The 17,800-nt window shown below is 48.8% G+C and overlaps 1 protein-coding gene across 10 annotated transcripts in view; it reads left to right on the forward strand.

Annotated features, from left to right (window-relative positions):
- The window catches only part of SULF2 (sulfatase 2), a 140,262-nt gene that overhangs the window by 80,296 nt on the left and 42,166 nt on the right, over positions 1-17,800 (forward strand). For 9 of the 10 annotated variants that reach the window (XM_027078103.1, XM_027078100.1, XM_027078102.1 and 6 more), the window contains one exon: positions 10,664-10,815. The exons of the other annotated variant lie outside the window; for it this stretch is intronic. In XM_027078103.1, coding sequence (XP_026933904.1) covers positions 10,664-10,815 — 152 coding nt within the window. The remainder of the gene's footprint in view (positions 1-10,663; positions 10,816-17,800) is intronic. 10 annotated transcript variants of the gene reach the window in all.

Genomic DNA, 17,800 nt, shown 5'->3' on the forward strand with positions numbered 1-17,800 from the left:
GAGCAGCTGGCTTTTACCAGAATGTGGGGAGAGAAGCAACTTTAGGGGAACCAATCAAAAGTCCAGTTTGAAATGCCTGTTTGGCATCAAATGAATTGACCTGAAGGAAAAGATTAAGTTTTGTTAACCATCCAAACGATACGTAAAAATGGCCAGATATTATCATCTCACTGGGAGAGGGATAAACACGTGAAATAATCTGGAACTGGGAAGTTTGTCTGTCTTGTTCACCACTTCACTCCTAAGACATAGAACAGTACCTGGTATGTAGTAGATGTTCAATAAATATTTAATTAAACAATGGCAAAACGTGTGAAAGAGGCACGGGCCAACTGGAATTTGGAAGAGGTCATGGAGGGTGAAGACCCCTTTGTGTTTTCCCAAACTCCTTGCCTGTGAAACGGGGTGGTTTATCCTGGGAAAGATGGACTTTTCCAGCGTTCTACTTCATTTTTCACTGACCTTTCCGAATCGCTTTGGCAAACGTTGTTTATTGTCATTGGCTCGGCTCCGCGTTCTGGCCCATCTCCGCTAATAGATGTGTGTCATGCTCAGCCGGTGTCTTCGTGCAGTGTAAACATCCTTCCCTGAGCTCATTACTGGAGTCTCCAAGGGGCCTTGTCATTTTCCAAGATGCCGTCGAATCTGGTTTCTAACAACCATTTTCATTTCTCCAGAGACCTGAGTTCTCATCACACACACACACACACCCGCCCCCGTAAAGGCTATATTTTGGGAACTCACAGTTCCTTTTTTTGGAGTTCTTACTCTTTGACAGACATCGCATTTGCTGTGGCCCCCATTTTACAGATGAAGTCACTGAGGCTCAGAGGGGAACACTCGTCTGCCCAAGGAGGCAGGGCTCAAACCCTGGCCCTCCAGTTTCTGGAACCCAAGTTCCTCAAAGCCACACCGCACCCCTGTCCCCATCGCCAGAGACCCACGTAACTTTTGAAACTGTACACCCAGCACAGAGTTTCTTGACCTCGGCGCCACTGGTGCTTTGAAGTCAGATCATGCTTTGCTGTGGGGCTGTCCTGTGCACTGGAGGGTGTCTAGCAGCATCCCTGGCCTCTACCCACTAGATGCCAGTAGCACCCCCCTCCCCTAGTTGTGACAAACAGAAAAGACTCCAGACATCGCCAGCGTCCGCTGGGGGGTGCAGATCGCCCCAGTTGGTCTGATACGTGTTCCCTGTGCTTTGCACACAGACAGGCTTCGGACTGACATCTCCACCACCTCCACGTAGCCTTTTTCCAACGTGTAGCATTCCCTCCTGCAGATGTTGTGATAGAAATCCCTTCTAGTAAAACATTTGGCTGCCACTTCTCCAGCCCTCCTGCCCTCCCAGGGAGGGTGTGAGGCTTAAGACACTGGACAGGGGCAGTCTTGCACTGCCCTACCTCTGTGCCTTCCCGAAGTCCATCGACCCAGGCACCCTGTCAGCAGCTGTCACTGTGTGCCCACTCTTAGCCAGGTACTGGGCTAGGGCTACAGCACCCAGAAAAGGCCTCTGCCTTGTGGACCCAATATCCTTGGGGAAATGATGATAAACAAGAAAACAAACACACCTACAGGATAATTTCAGAGAGCGCTGAGTGCTATGGAGAAGATAAATAGCCTGGTGAGAGGGCTGGGTGGCCTTAGGCAAGGTGATCAGAGACACCTTCTCAGAAGAGGTGACATCTAATCTGAGACGTCACAGTGAGAAGGAGCCAGTCCATGTGAGAAGGGAGAAGGCAAGTGTCCGAGACCAAGGGAAGAGCAGGTGCAAATGCCCTGAGGTGGCAGTGAGTTTGGAACATTTTAAGGAACAAGAGACTGGGAGTGGCCAGAACAGTGAGCAGAGGGGTGAGTGACGGCAGATGTGGGCGGAGGTAGCAGGACAGGCGGGGGAGTCACTGAAGGGGAATGACAAGAAGGGTGTTGGGTTCAGAAGGGTCCTTCTGGCCATTTGGGGGCGGGGTCTGGGTTATAGGGACAAGAGGGGCGGCACCAAGTCCAGGTGGAGGCCATTTCCTCTGTACGCAAAGACATGAGGATGGAGGAGCAAAAGACACATTTCTCTTTGGGGACTACATCATCCTGATGGCCTTGCCTCTTTCATTTGGATTCCCAAACACTGGATCTGAGGATTCCGACTGCAGCTTTTGAGCAACTGTCTCATGGGCGGTGTTACAGAAATCCAACCCTTTCTTCCACTTTTGAGTCTCCTAGCTCAAGATTCAAAGTCCCAGGGCAAAGTCTGATTGGCCAAGTTCAGACATATACCTGCCCCTTGGGTGGGGAAGGACACCTTGATGGACACTTGGGACCTTTGTATTTAAGAGGAACCAGGGGTGTAGTGGCCATGGCTTTTCAGGGGTGACCTGAAAGAGAGAGAGAGGGAGTGTGTGTCTGTGCGTGCACGCACACGTGTGTATTCATGCATGTGTGTATATATTGGTATATTGGCTCCAAATTATGGGGGAAACTACCAATCAAAATGAATAAATATTTAATGAAATGTTTATATTTGGATATAAATAGTGAAATGTAGCATGATAAACCAGTCCATTCCAGAATTTTTTTTTTTTTCTTGTGGTACGCGGGCCTCTCCTGTTGCGGAGCACAGGCTCCGGACGCGCAGGCTCAGCGGCCATGGCTCACAGGCCCAGCCGCTCTGCGGCATGTGGGATCTTCCCGGACCAGGGCACGAACCCGTGTCCCCTGCATCGGCAGGCGGACTCTCAACCACTGTGCCACCAGGGAAGCCCCCAGAATATTTTGACTCAGTTATTTATCGATTCTCTCTAATGTAGGACGTGGGCGAAGATGGTGTGGGATGAATGTGTGCTCAGAGACGCCAGTGTCCTTGAAACAGCCCTGTTGACAGTTCCATCCAGATGTCCCACAATGGGGGAGGGGAGGGTCCCAAAGGTGGAGGTGCTGTCGGTCCCGCTCACCGCCACTTGCTAGGTACTTCGGATGTGCCAGGTACAATTTTCTGTTCCGTACACATGTTGGGTCTTCCGCTTCCCGTGACAGCAGGCAGTGGTGTACTATCATCCTTGTCCAGTGAGGCACAGAGGGGTGAAGTCACTTGCCTGGGGTGAGTGTTAGGAGGTAGCAGACGGTTTGGCACGCCTGGCTGCTCTCCTGTACCCCCTCCCATGTGATACAGTCACCACCCAGACTAAGGGGAATCACTGCCTGGAGGTGCCAAACAATAGTGCCCCCAACCCTGGCCCGATCTGACCCGCTTTGCAGCACAGAGAATGACCCGGCGTGCCTGCTTTACTCCAGCTGCCGAAACCCTCCGTCTCCCCCGTATGCAAAGTGATGCCCCCATCTGCCCTCCTGTGCCAGGTTTACCGCCAGCTAGTATCAGTCTCCGGTCGCCGCAAGACACAGTTTTTACAGACCACAAATGCAATCATTACAAGGCAATTTCAGTTAGAATCAGGGCTAGGAGAGATAACAGAAGGGCCTGGTTCTCCCATCAGCCTCTGAATGGTTCCCCAGCAGCACTTAAACTCAGACACACGAAGAAAGCAGCAGTCAGGAGGGGAAGCAGGCGCTCAGCTTTCCGACAAGAGCTGCCTGCCCGGGCCTGCAGGACCAGGAGAGAGCGATAGGGCGGGACCTGGGGGATGAGAATCCCCTCTGTGTGGGGAGGGGGAGAGGCTGGGTTCTGACATCTGTCTCTGCAGCGCTTCCATTAGACATGGTATTAACGGAGGAAGAAGTTGGCCAAAAAGGGGGATGCGTTGGTGCTAATGAAACTATAACACTTAGTGGGCACTTGTCATGTGCCATTTCTAAGCAATGTGCATATATTAGTTCTCACGACCACCCCAGGAGGTAGGTACTGTTGTTATCCCCATTTTATAAATGGAGAAACTGAGGCATGGAGAGATTAAACAACTTACTCAAGGTCACACAGCTTTCAGTGTTGTGCAATATCTCCAAGAATCCCTTTAACATCCCTTCCCCTGGGATATCTTCCTCCTTGTCATCACAACCACTTTTCCTCACTTACATCGATGATTAAGTTCACCTTTGGCTAAGTTCGTTCAGCCACTTGTCTAGAGTTTCCCCAACAGTGAGTGTCAACATTCCCATGGTCAGCTCCACCTCCTCTATGACTCCATTGACATTCAACTCAGGTTTCAATTTCAGCGTTCAAACTTTTCATTTCTTTGCTGCACTTTCGCCTCTGGTGGCCAGCTGTCTCCTTTTGAGAATTCACTTTTGTAAAATGTCTTGTAGGTGTATCCCTGGGAGACAGGGAGGCAACACAACTACTTGTGTTGCTGTCTGCACGTGAACTGAATAACAGGTGGACGGTAACCAGTCACTGATGGACCTCGCAAGAGGAGATGTGGCTGATCGTATGGGCATCTGTTATTGACACAGTGATGTGTGGACAGAGGAGCTAGTAGTGAAATTTGTACTCCATGCAATTACAGTTAGTATGCTGCCGTAGCTAAATTTGAACCGTGCCGTGGGAGACTGGTGTCATTTAACCAAAGTGTGGAAACTGACATTTGTGCATATCGGGACCGTGCAGGGGCGAGGACAGCCCGTAACTGGCGGCTCCTGTTCTGTTGCCGTGGCCATCCCCCTTGTGTCACTCCTTTGCACTCTGGAGCCCACACCACCCTGGCCCAGTTCAGAGTCTACTTCTGCTGCACTGGCATCACCACTCCAGGTCACCACAGCCGTGTTTCAGATCCCAGAGGGACCCTTCACCCCATGCAGGGAATTTTGCTCTGCACCCAGGGTGAGAAAACTTTTCCTGCAAAGGGCCAGATTGTAAATATTTGGGACTTGCAGCCACATGGTCTCTGTTGCAGCTGCCCAGCTCTGCCATTGCAGTGGGCAAGCAGGCATGAAGGCGCGTAAACAGGTGGGTGTGGCTGTGTTCCAGTGAAACTGTTTAAAAAAAACAGGTGGCGGGCCACATCTGGTTTGCCAAAACCCTGCTCTACACTGAGCACCTCACTGTCTTCTCCTTGGGTCTTTTAATTGCAGGTGAAAGACCTCAACCCAAACTGAATTAAGCAAACAAAACAACAACATAAGTGGAGTGGTGGGATTTATTGGTTTACCTAACTCAGGGTTTTTCACCCTTGGCACTGCTGACATCTTGGACCAGATAATTCTTTTTCCTCGGGAGCCATCCTGTGCATTATAGGATGCTTACCAGCATCCCTTGCTTCCACCCACTTGATGCTGGTTGTGACAACTAAAAATGTCCCCATTGTCCAATGTCCCCTAAAATTGGGAAACACTGTAACTGAAAATGCTAGCATTAAAGGTGGCTTCAGGTAAGAGTGGACACAGGAACTCACACCAGCATATTTCTCTCTCTTTCCACCTCTCTCTCTCTCTCTCCATGTCTCCATCACTCACCTCTGCTGCTTTCTTCCATGTTGCTTCACCTTCAAACAGACTCTCCCCTTCTTGGTGGCAAGATGGCTGCCAGCCGTTTCAAGCTTATATCCCACCAGCTTCAAGCCCCATGAAAGAAAAACTTCTTCCCAGTAGCTCCCTAAAATCCCAGGGCTGACTCTCATTGGCCCAGCTTGGGTCACATGCCTATCCCTGAACCAATGGCAGGAGCCAGAGGAATGTAGAGCTCTGATTGGTCGGGCTGAGATTATGCATGCAGCCCTGGAGTCAGGAGTTAAGAGCAGCCATGCATACTTACAGAAGGAAGCAGTGGTACCCAAAGAATCGTAGTCAGGACGAGGCAGGCAAAACAAAAGTCTCTGTTGCCAGGTGTAAATTTCTACCCAGTGCCTGGTACACAGGAGCCAGTAAGTGCTCTGTCCCTTCCGTTGATGCCAGCCCTGCATCCTAGGGGCAGCCATCAGCCAGCACATTGTCAGTGGTGTTTCCTGGCCTGGCATTTAATTCCTCTTAATCTGCCTGCCAAGTTGTTACACCCCCGCAGCAGCCCCCAGTTTGCTCTTCCTTTATACCATCCCAGCAGCGAAGGCTCAGCGACTGCAGTCTCCAACCATGACATGGGCTGTATTTTTAATCTTGATTTTAATTCCAGCTCATTCTCCTGCCTGTATCTCCCAGTCCCAGTGCCCCAGGGGGCCATGCTAATTTGCTTCTCACACCTCAACTGGTACCGGAGTAACCATTTTAAAAACTGCCTTGGTGAAATCTAATCAAATGAGAGCAAAATCTAATTTGGCCCTGAAAGCCTTTGACTGCAGCCCTGTTTTCTAGGGCCTTGTGGAGGCTGAATAATAAACTCCGGAGTTTTGAAGGATTGGGGGTTAGAAAGAGGAGGGAGATGTGAAAGAGAAGATTCTAACAGAGGAAGCAGCTCCGGATGTGTTGACACCCGTGGCATTGGAAAATAATAGGCAGGGGTGGGCTTCCAAAAAGTCACCCCACCTCCCACCCCCAAGCAATATCTATCCCACCAGCAGGGCCAAGAATTTAGGCCTTTAGCATTTCAAGTTGCACATTCATCAGAAAGATCTTAGCCTATATCTTCAGGAACAAACCAGTAGGATCATGAGCTGGGGACTGGAGAGACCTGGGAGGGAACCTTGTTCCCCCAGTGGGGGATTCAGTGAGCCTCCTTCTCTGGGCTTTCGTTCACTCTTCTGCAAACCAAGAGAGTGAAGTTCCGTGCTTCTGAAATGACTTGTGGTCCTGTCTTCCCTTCAAAATGTGTCAGAAGCTGTGTTTCCAGGAAAATGCACACGAAATGAAAAATCTGGCATGTAATATTTCAGGGGATGTGTGCCCCCAAGCTTGTTCCTGCCTCAGGACCTTTGCACTTGCTGTTCTTTCGGCCTGGAGAAGTTTTCCTTATATTCCCATATTCCCTCTGACTCATTCTCATCATTCCTCAACCCTGACTACCCAGCCCAGTGGTACCTCCCGTGGTCCATCTCTGGCCACTTTGTTGCATCATCATCCTTTATTTTCTTCATCGTGTTGTCACGATCACCACCATCTTTATGTGTCACAGTCCTCCTCCCTAGAAAGTGAGTCCCGTGAAGTCAGGGATCCTGAGGGTCTTCTTTACTGCTGTGTTTCCAGTGACTAGAACAGCTCCTGGCATACCTTAGGTGTTTAATAAATAGCTGTTAAATGGATATATTGATCTTTACGTGCCTGGGACACTGATTCTATTATTTACTTAATATTTGTCTCTCGATTGTTTTACTCTTTTTACTTCAGTTGTTTGAAAAGAAAACGTTTACACCACCACCAATATTATTTATCATGAGAAAGTGTTGGAGAGCTTTGAGGGGATGCTTATTAAGATCACCTTCTTCCTTGTTGAAGTTTTGAACCAAATGAGAAATAAAATTAAGGAGTCAGCAGATGGAAGCCAAAATAGTACTTTGAGGAATCTGATGAAGTCCAAGTTGGAGGATCTGGCTTCCTTCTGAGGGCATTTGGGCTTCCTGATGCTAAACTCCAGAGTCAGACAGACTTCTCACTGAGCCAGGCCCCCTTGAACTAGCAGTGCCTGGGGGTAGATCACTCCCCACAGGAAGGCAACGGAAGGATTGGGTTACGTGTGTCCAATCTGTCCCACCAAACTCACCAGACACATATGCTAAGGGTCAGCAAACTGCAACCCACAAGCCAGATCCGGCCCTCCATCTGCCTTTATAAATAAAGTTTTATTGAAACACAGCCACACCCATTTGTCTGTGACTGTTTCCCGCAACAGCAGAGTTGAATAGTTGCAATAGAGGCTGTCTGGCCTTTGAAGCCTAAAATATTTACTCTCTGGGCATTTACAGGAAAGGTTTGCTGGCCCTGCTGTGTCAGTCTTCCCCAAGGCAGAATAGGAGAGAAAGGAAGAGGCTAGGCGTGTTATCAGAGTAGATCTCCCTACCTATGGAAAGAAGCATCGGGAGTGGGGAGTAAGGTTATTGAGGTTTGGTAGATCTTGTTTCCTGGGCTGTGCTTGGTCTCCAGGGGTCTTCTCAGCTCTCACAGTGTGGTTCTTTTACTGATGGGAAGGAGGTGCTGAGGGCCAGGTGGAGTTACTTAAATCAGGGTTTTTCTCAACTCCAGGGTATTGGCATTTTGTGCCGGATGATTCTCTGTAATGGAGGCTGTCCTGAGCTCTGTCGAATGCTTAGCATTCTCCCGGGCCTCTGCCCGCTAGATGCATCCTCTTCCCCAAGTTGTGACAAACCTAAAATGTCTGCAGACACTGCCAAGTGTCTAAGGGGCAAAACTGCCCCTGGCTGAGAGCCACTGCTTTCCGGGGGCGGACGGAGCAAGTGTCTGTGCCACATTCTAGAGAAGGAGGCTCAAGCCTTGGGCTCACCTGATGCTTTTATGCTGCCTCTTACCTCCAGCCGGCATCTCCATCCTTGATGCCCCAGCCGGGACATGCAGGTGCTGTTGAATTGGGCACCCCTCACCTGGTTACGTTTCACTCTGTGCATATTGGATATTACCCAGGACTCAGCCAGGGCAGCCGGTTTCCCAGCTCCCCTGCTGCCCAGGGCTCCTTTCCGTTTATTTTTGCACTGTTCTACCACGTGAAGGGAGGCTGCACCCTGGGCCTTCCCCCGAGGCTGCTGGGGGTCTTCCCTTCCTATTTTCACCTCCTCCTCATGCCCACATCCTTCTAGGAAGCAGTTCATCCGCTCCTCCGTCATGAGCACTCACTTCCTGGTCCTTTGTGCCAGGGGAGGACTTCATGGAAATGCTTGCGTTTGCCTAGAGCCTGGGGGATTCTGGAATCCGGCTGCTTGGGGGCTGAGGGATCTTCCTACCCCTGGGCAGTGCCAGCCATCTGCCAGGTGTCCAGGAAAACCCCATAGAGGGCTCCGGCTCCATGGCAGCCTCTCCTGGCCCAAGCCTCTCTTCTCTGGACCAACAGGTCTCAAGCAGCCCTTCATGCTTTCTAGAAGGTTCTAAGTGGAAGGGCCCATCTCACCTCTGCTGGCATCGTAGCAACCCTGGCCCACTCCTCCTTCCTCTATGCATGTTCGCCTCCCCGTCTGTCTCTTCTCATCTTGGGCTCTGAATTGGCACCTACTAGACCCTCGCTTGTTGCCAGGAGTGGTGCTGAGCCCTCTGCTTGCAGCATCTCTTCCAATCCCTTCCATAGCGCCGCTCTCTCGGCAGTGGTTCTCTGAGTGTCTCGGAGCCCCAGTGCCCTCATCTGGAAGAGAGGGCTGGCCTAGCGCCTCTGTCTCTAGAAAAACTCTCACAGATTTTTCCATTGCTAAAAAACGGCTTTATAGGTTATAATTATTAAAAATCACACTTGCTCACTGAGGAGAAAAAAAAAGAACAAAAAAGTATCGCAAAGATCTGTGTTACCTCACCACCCACAGAAAGTTCGGGGGTGTATCCCCGTCCCGATGAATTAGGGTGATTCTTTTTTTAAGTAAGCTTTGCTGGTGGTGTGAAGCACGCCTGCAGAGACGTGCACTTTAGCCGCTCTAAATGCCCAGCTCCGTGGAGTTTCACCAACTGAACCACCCGTGTTCCAGCAAGAAATAGAACAAAACCATCATCACCCGAGAAGTCCCGCACCCCCTCCATTCCCCTCGCCCCACGTCCAGCAATAGCCACGGCTTTTCTTCTCAAAACCATAGATTCCTTTTGGCTGTCTTTGAACTTCATGTAAATGGGATCATACTTTTATATCTGCTTTATTTCTCTTGACACTGTTTGGTTGTTGTGATGTGTTCGTGTTAGTGAAAGGACACTAGTTAGGAAAGGACACTAGTCCTTATTTCTATGTCATGTTCGGATATACAAACATGCGGTGTATTTCTCCATTCTTGTGTGGATGGACATCTGTTTTGTTTCTAGTTATTTGCTATTGTCAGTAGTGCCGCTGTGAGCCTGTCCTGCCTGTGACTTTTGGCGAACCTAGGAATGCATTTCTTCTGAGTGAATACCCAGGATGCAAATCGCTGGGTCAGAAGGCGTGACTATGGTCAAGTTTAGCAGACGCTGCTGAGCAGTTTTCCACCGCGCCTGGATCGGTCTGCACGTCCACCGGCAGCGTGTGAGAGCTCCAGATGCCCCATGCCCCCACCTACAATCGGTCTCGGTCCATTTTTTTAAACGTTAGCCCTTCTAGACGCCATGTAGTAGATAGAATCCAAGGGGGTCCCTAAACTTGAGTGGGAAAAAATGATGCTCTGGTTTTCACTGACCTACGACTGACACTTGACATTTGCTTCAGTCCTGAATGTAAGCCCCTAACCACGGTGCATCGGCAGAATCTATACCGTTGTCATCGTAGAAATCGCTGGTGTTTCAGTATTCCGTTGCAGTTGCTGTAGGTGTCGCGAAATCAAATATTCTCACTCATCACTACTTTGAAATGATCATTCCTTGCAAGGTCTTGCGTTTAATCTTCATTTTTTTTAAGGACACGTTACTATATGGCAAATTCTCCTAATATTTTGATAACTGTATTTCAAAATAATTGATTTTCTCTGTAATCTTCTATGTTTTATTTTCTGCACGTGAGAACATTTGAGAAGGGGGTCATAGGCTGCACTTGCCTGCCAAAGGGCTCCGTGGCTCAGAGGGCAGTGCTGTCGCCAGGCTCTGGGCCTGCCATGGTTTAGAAATGGCTGTCGGCTGACGGACAGAGATGGCTTTTGCTCTCTGTGTGCTCACGTGGCCTCCTGGTCCTTCTCCCCTCCAGCTTTCTTTGGGAAGTACCTTAATGAATACAACGGCTCCTACGTACCGCCTGGCTGGAAGGAGTGGGTCGGCCTCCTTAAAAACTCCCGCTTTTATAACTACACACTGTGTCGGAACGGAGTGAAGGAGAAGCACGGCTTTGACTACTCCAAGGTGAGTCCCCCTTCCTGGCTGGGAGAGGCGGTGGGGCTCGGCCCTGGCGATCACGACACGGGAGCCCGACTACCTGGGCTCAGGCGGCGACACTTATTACATGTGTGACCTTGAGCAGCTTACTTACATCCTCTGCTTCAGTTTTCTCATTTCTCAAATGATAGTCTCTGTTTCTAAGAGTATTATTTTATTTTTCATTTTTTGAAATTGAAGTATAGTTGATTTACAATATTGTGTTAGTTTCAGGGGTATAGCAAAGTGATTCAGTTATATTTTTCCAGATTACTTTCCATTATAGGTTATTTCAAGATATTGAATATAATTCCCTGTGCCATGCAGTAAATCCTTGTTGCTTATGTGTTTCATGTGTAGTGTTTGTTGATCCTGTGCTCCTCATTTATCTCTCCCCCCATCCCCCCATCCCTTTCCCCTTGGGTAAACATAAGTTTGTTTTTCTGTGTCTGTGAGTCTGTTTCTGTTTTGTATTAGATTCATTTGTTTTATTTTAGATTCCACATATAAGTGATATCACATATCTGTCTCTCTCTGACTGACTTCGCTAAGTGTAATGCTAGGTTTATCTCTGTTGCTGCAAATGGCAATGTAAGAGTGTTGGGTTTTTTCAGTTGAGATATATTTGACATACAACATTGTGTAAGTTTAACACGTACAACATGCTTATTCGATACATGTGTATAGCGCAGTGTGATTGCCATTGTCATGTTAGCTAAACCTTTATCACGTTGCATAATCTTTTCCTTTCTGTGGTGAGAATAACTAAGACCTAGTCTCTCTTAGCAAGTCTGATGTCTATAATACAGTACTGTTGCCTAGAATCACTGTGCTGTGCATTAGATCTCCAGGACTCACTTATTTACTAGTTGTAAGTTTGTCCCTTTAAACAACATCTCCCCACTTCTCCCACCCCCCGCCCCTGGTAACACCCATTCTACTTTCTGTTTTTATGAGTTCAGCTCTTTTGAATTCCATATACAAGTGATATCACACAGTATTTGTCTTTCTCTGACTTACGTCACTTAGCATAATGTCCTCAAAGTATGTCCCTGTTGATGCAAATGGCAAGATTTCCTTCTTTCTCGGGATGGAATGATGTTCCATTGTGTGTGTGTGTGTGTGGTGTGTGTGTGTGTGTGTGTGTGTGTGGTGTGTGCCAGGTGATATGAGGGTACTATTTTATAACATTTTGCCAAAGCAGAACTTTCTTACAGAAAGTGTGCATATAGAGTGTACGGTTCAATGAATTTTCAAAAACTGAGCAGACACATGTAACCAGCGCTCACGTAGGTCACGAAGTTCCCCTCATGTAACTCCCAGCAACCACCCCTCCCAAAAGGACACCCATTACTCAGACTTCCAGCATTGTAGACTAATTCTGTATCCAGCTTTTGTTGCTTAACACTCTTGAAATTCCCGTGTTGTTACGTGTGAGTGTAGGTCCTTCATTCTTGTTGTATAGCCTTCCATTGTGTGATTATACCTTAATCTGTTTGTTCCCTAGGACATACTTTTTCTAGTTCTGATTTGTTGAACTGAGATAAGGTAAGGAGCATAGATCCTAAGTGAATTTTCAGGGAATTTTCACACATCTGTGCATCTGTGTAAGTGCCGCCCAGGTCAAGCTGTAGAGCATTTCCAACCCCCAGCAGGTTCCCTCATACGCCTTTCCAGCCAAAACCGCCACCACCTCTATTTTGACTTTTATCACCGTGGATTGGTTTTGCCTGTTCAAGAACTTCACAGAAATGGAATCATATCATATGTGCTCTCTCTATCTGGCTTTTTTCACTCAACATCACGTCTGTGAGATTCATCCACATGGCTGTGTATGTCAGCCACGTGTCCTTTTCATTGCTATGTAGTATTCCGTCGTATAAACAGATGACAGATATTCATCTATTCAACGACCGATGGATATTTTGGTTGCCTCTGGTTGGGTCTGTTATGAACTAAGCTGCCGTGAGCATCCTTACACGTGGCTTTTGGTGGACATATGAACCCATTTCTTTGGCTTATCCACCTGGGAGTAGAATTGCTGGGATATAGGATATGTGACATGGTTGAACCAGTTTACACTTCCCAGCCAGAAATGTTTAAGCGTTCCAGTTGCTTCACATTCCTGAACACAGGTATTGTCTTTTTTATTATAGCCATTTGGCTGGGGGCATAGTGGTATTTCATTGTGGTTTTTCCACAGATTTTTTGAGGATCACATAAGTTCATACATGTAGAGCATGAGAGGAGACCACTGCATATATAGTAAATATTCAGAACATATTAGTCCAGGTCAGGACACCAAACTTGCTCTGTAAAGGGCCAATTACTAAATATTTTAGAGTTTACAAGCCATAGTCTCTATTGCAACTGCTCGGGTCTTGCCTTGCGGTGCAAAAACAGCCATAGATGATATGTAAACCGATAAGCATGGCTGTGTTTCAGTAAAACTTTATTTACAAAAACAGGCAGGGGGCCTGACCTGGCCAGTGGGTGGTAGTCTCCTGACCCCCGGCTTAGATAATGATGATGATGGTGGTAAGGAGGGAGAGGCTAACACTGACGGTTCATCCAAACTTACCATTAAAAAATATATATCTGGAGACTCACAGATATTCCTGCCCCAACTAAATCTTCAGAATCGGCTCCGGCATCCCACGCAGCAGATACATTATTTCTCCAGTCTGTCAAATCCACCTCTTTCTCTTCCCCATTCCCACTGCCACTAGCCCTGGGCCTGACTTACTGTCGTAACCAGGGTTCTCTGATGACGATTCCTTGGGGCCTTCCTCTCGTTGTCTCTAAAACGCCACACAAGGCTCCTAGGCAGAAGTCACCAGGGGACAGGCCGTCACGCAAACAGGAGAGCAGGCTGGGAGCAGGTGAGGCAGCGTGGAGCGGTGGGGCCTGTGGAGGACTCAGCTGTCTAAGACGGTGCAGCAAACTCTCGGATCAGGACTCTCTGTCCCACGTAGCATTGTGGGCCCGAGACGGCCAGGTTTTCTGATTTTTCAACAGAAGCCACAAATTTGTATATTTTTTTCCTGTGACGTCTGATTTTTAAGGATTGGCAGCTAATTCAGACATTTCTAAAATACTGCATGAATCAAGGTCACCTGAGGCCCAGACCTGACCCATGGATTTGCAGCCCATTGTATTGTTCTGCTGCCCGTTGCCCTCCAGGGGCTGTGCAGTGGACTGGGGGTTCAAAGCCCGACTCTGAACATATTGTGTGCTGTTGGATATGTTACCCATTCCTAAGAGCCTCAATTCCCAAATCTGGAAAATGGGCACATCCTAGCATCTTAATAATGCACATTCCTATTTACTGAGCACCTACTACGGTCCAGGCACTATGCTGGGTGTTTTATATACAATATATCTAATCTTCACAACAACCATATCAAGTGAGTGGACTAGTGGGAGTTGATTACATTAGTCATTTATTCCCTCAACAAGTATTTATTAAGAGCCTACTATGTGCCAGGTGCTGGGTATCCAAGGGTGAACAAAAACAGACCCAGGTACCGTCCTCATGGAGTTTGTGGTCTAGAGGTGGAGGTGTGTTATGAACTGTGAAGTGATGGCACCTGTATTAGAGTCAACACCACACACAGTGTAGAAGTGCACACACACGCACGCACACACGCACATCAGCCCAATCTCCTATTTTGTCATCCCCAGTATGAGCCATTTCAACCAGACCAGCCTTGTCAGTTGTTACAACCATCTCAAAACCTTCACTAGTGCTTCCCTGTCCTGAGTTTATCCAAGTTTTGTCTGTCTTCTCTTCAATGAAGCGTTTCTGGATTACTCTAAACTATAGGAGTTATCCTTTTTTTTTTTTTTTTTTTTTTGGTATGCGGGCCTCTCACTGTTGCGGCCTCTCCCGTTGCGGAGCACAGGCTCTGGACGCGCAGGCTCAGCGGCCATGGCTCACGGGCCCAGCCGCTCCGCGGCATGTGGGATCTTCCCGGACCGGGGCACGAACCCGCGTCCCCTGCATCGGCAGGCGGACTCTCAACCACTGCGCCACCAGGGAAGCCCGAGTTATCCTTTTTTGAATCAGACTGGCCTCTTTCAGTTGTTTGTGAGCAGAAATGAACAAAAACTCAAATCAAAATGGCTTAATTGAAGAGGAAACATATTAGCCTTTTTAATAACTGATCCAGCAGTAATGGCATCACACATGGCTGGATTAGGCAGTGGTTTCTCACTCCTTTATATTCTGTTTTCTTCTCTTCGACCTCATCCACAGACTGTATGTCTGTCTCTCTTCTCCTGGTACCAATATGGCCATCCTTGCATCCTCTCAGCTTCCTGCCCAGCTGCAAGCATGGGTGTCTCCTTCCCAGGATTCCTAGCTAGTTTCATGGGCTCTGGATCAGTCACATGTCTGTCCCTGAACCAACCAGTGTGGCCAGGGGAACGCAGTGTTCTGATGGGCTGTAAATCACACGCTGCACTCCTGACCCAGAGGAGGGTGTAGCGGGAGCCCTACCACTGAGCTCAACCCTGGAACATCAGCTGAGAATAGAGCCCCAAATAAAAATGGAGAGTTTCCACTGGAAGGAGGCTGACTACATGCTCAACAGCCAAAACACACCCAATCCCACTCCCCTTCTGGGAACACCAGCACATCTGGGGAGCCCTCCCACCTTTGACAGGTAATCACCGCCCACGTGTCCCCTTCCTGAGTGTAAGTCTGATCAGTCCGGGCCCCAGGTGGCAGGCACCACACGTGACATCACCTGGGCAGTGCCCTCTCCCTGACCCTCTGTCTCCCTCTGCACATAGTAGGCCTGCCTTCAGGAACTCCCGAATGAATTGATTCCAGAGTCCTGGTTGGGGGGGATTTAGCAACTCTGCTGGACTCCTTGGCAGTACAAAGCACAGTCTCTCAGTGCAGAACATACCTTTTCTCTCCTCCCAGCCTCAGTGCAGGCAGATTCTCCAAACACCCAGAAAAATCCACTCCCTCCTTTTTAAAATTCCTCACCATGTCCACGCCTGGCCTCAGCACAGCCCGATAATGAAGTCATCCAGGGATACTCCATCCCCTTGGCGCTGAGGATGGGACATGCGGTGGCCGCTTTGTCACCCCATTTCCTACCATCCATACATCTCGGTCTGTGAATGAGAGGAGCCCGTGTGCCAAAGGTGGGAGAATTCCTGGAGCCCCAGTTACCAGAGGCCTGGAAACGGAGGGAGGGGAGGCCCTGTGGGGTCAGAGCTGGCTCAGGTCCAGAGTTCAACTCCCAAGGGTAGCGGCGGGCAGCGGAAGCCAGAGCACCGGGAGGGAACAGGAGTGAGCTTGGAGTTTCCAGCTGAGGCAGAGCTGCGGGGCGGGAGCCCCACACTCTGGGAGGCCCAGTGCCTCCGTCAGGTCAGAACATCATGCTGACACTGACCTGGGGGGCCTCGGCGGGAAGCCCAAGTAAGGAGGAAGTGGCAGCCCTTCCCAAGAGCCCCTCAAAAGGCCCTCTGAGGACTCTGTCCCACATCGCTAATCCCAAAGGTGGGCAGATGCCACCAAAGGGGTCCTCATGGCAGAGTGGAAAGAGAGGCAGTGATGATGAGAAAAGAATGATGTAGAGCCAGCACTGATGGTCGAAGAGGGCTGGAGAAGGCAGCGGAAGGGAGATAGGCGTGACCAGGTCGGGAGATGGAGGAGGGTCCAGGTGAGTCGGGGCGGGGGAGCGCTCTGCAGAAACGGCGGTCCCCAGGAACCTGAGTGCACCCCCCCTCAGCCCAGCATGTGCACTTCTCTCTCTGTCTGTTCTGGAGAAGCCTTCCTTGTGTGCAGAGCGGGTATAGCCAAGCTGTTGGCTGCCACTTTGTCATGGAAAGAAATCAACCAAGAAAGCCCAGTAATGCGGGAAGCGACTGAATGACCGTGGAGAAGTCTGGAAAAAGACAAGGGGGATCTGTGCCTAAAGCCATCAGAAAAGCTTAGGACATAAGGCTGAGTGGGAAAAGCAAGTTTCAGGACTCCTTCAGGTCCCTGGTCAGATGTTACCCTCCTAGACCACCCTGTATGCAGGGTAACCCCCCCCCGACCCCCCCATCACCACTGATGCGCCAGACCTATATATATATCATGGATTCATGCGTTCATCGTGCTCTCATTCGAATACAAGGCTCATGAAGACGGGAATGTGCGTTAATCTCGTTCACTGCTGTGTGTTGGATGAATGAATGAATGTACACGGTGTGATAGGATTGATGTAAAAAGATGCATAAAGCGATATACTCTAGCATATGTAATAACACATCTGGAGAGACACTTCTTTCTCAGTAGAGGACAAAAGAGGCCAAGATTGGGAGTGGGGATGAGAGGAAATCAAAGGGAACTTCAGCTTTGTTTGTACTGTTTCAATTTTCACAAGAAAAATGCAGGCGTTGTGATTCCTGAGGACTGATGGCTAACACTCTTTTAGAGGGTATCACGCACCAGATACCGCTGGAATCGTTGTACATGAATTAACCCATGCATTTCTCACCAGAGCCTATGAGGTGTCTGCTGTTACTATTTCCAATCACCAGAGGAGGAAACTGAGGCCCAGAGAGGCTAAGTAACCAGGCCACACAGCTAGTAAGGGGTTCGTTCAGGATTCGAACCCAGGCCATCTGGCTTCAAAATCCATTCTCTAAACTACAGCCCATGGGCCAGCCTGCCAACTGTTTTGCTACAACTCTTGAGCTTAGAATGGTTTTTACATTTCTACGCAGCTGAAAAAAATCAAAAGAACAGCGATTTTCATGACATGTGAAAATTACATGAAATTCAAATTTTAGTGTGCGTGGATAAAGTTTTACTGCAGCCAGACGCGCCCATTCATTTATGCAGTTGCTGCTTTTGAGCTTTAATGGCAGTAATGAGTGATTGTAACTAAGACTTCTGGCCTGCAAAGTCTCAAATATCTATCATCTGGCCTTTTACAGAAAAGGTTTGTTGAGACCTGCTGTAAAC

Source organism: Aethalodelphis obliquidens, unplaced genomic scaffold (genome assembly GCF_003676395.1).
Source record: "Aethalodelphis obliquidens isolate GAN/ISIS:26980383/991018 unplaced genomic scaffold, ASM367639v1 scaffold42, whole genome shotgun sequence".
Taxonomy (NCBI): Eukaryota; Metazoa; Chordata; class Mammalia; order Artiodactyla; family Delphinidae; genus Aethalodelphis; species Aethalodelphis obliquidens.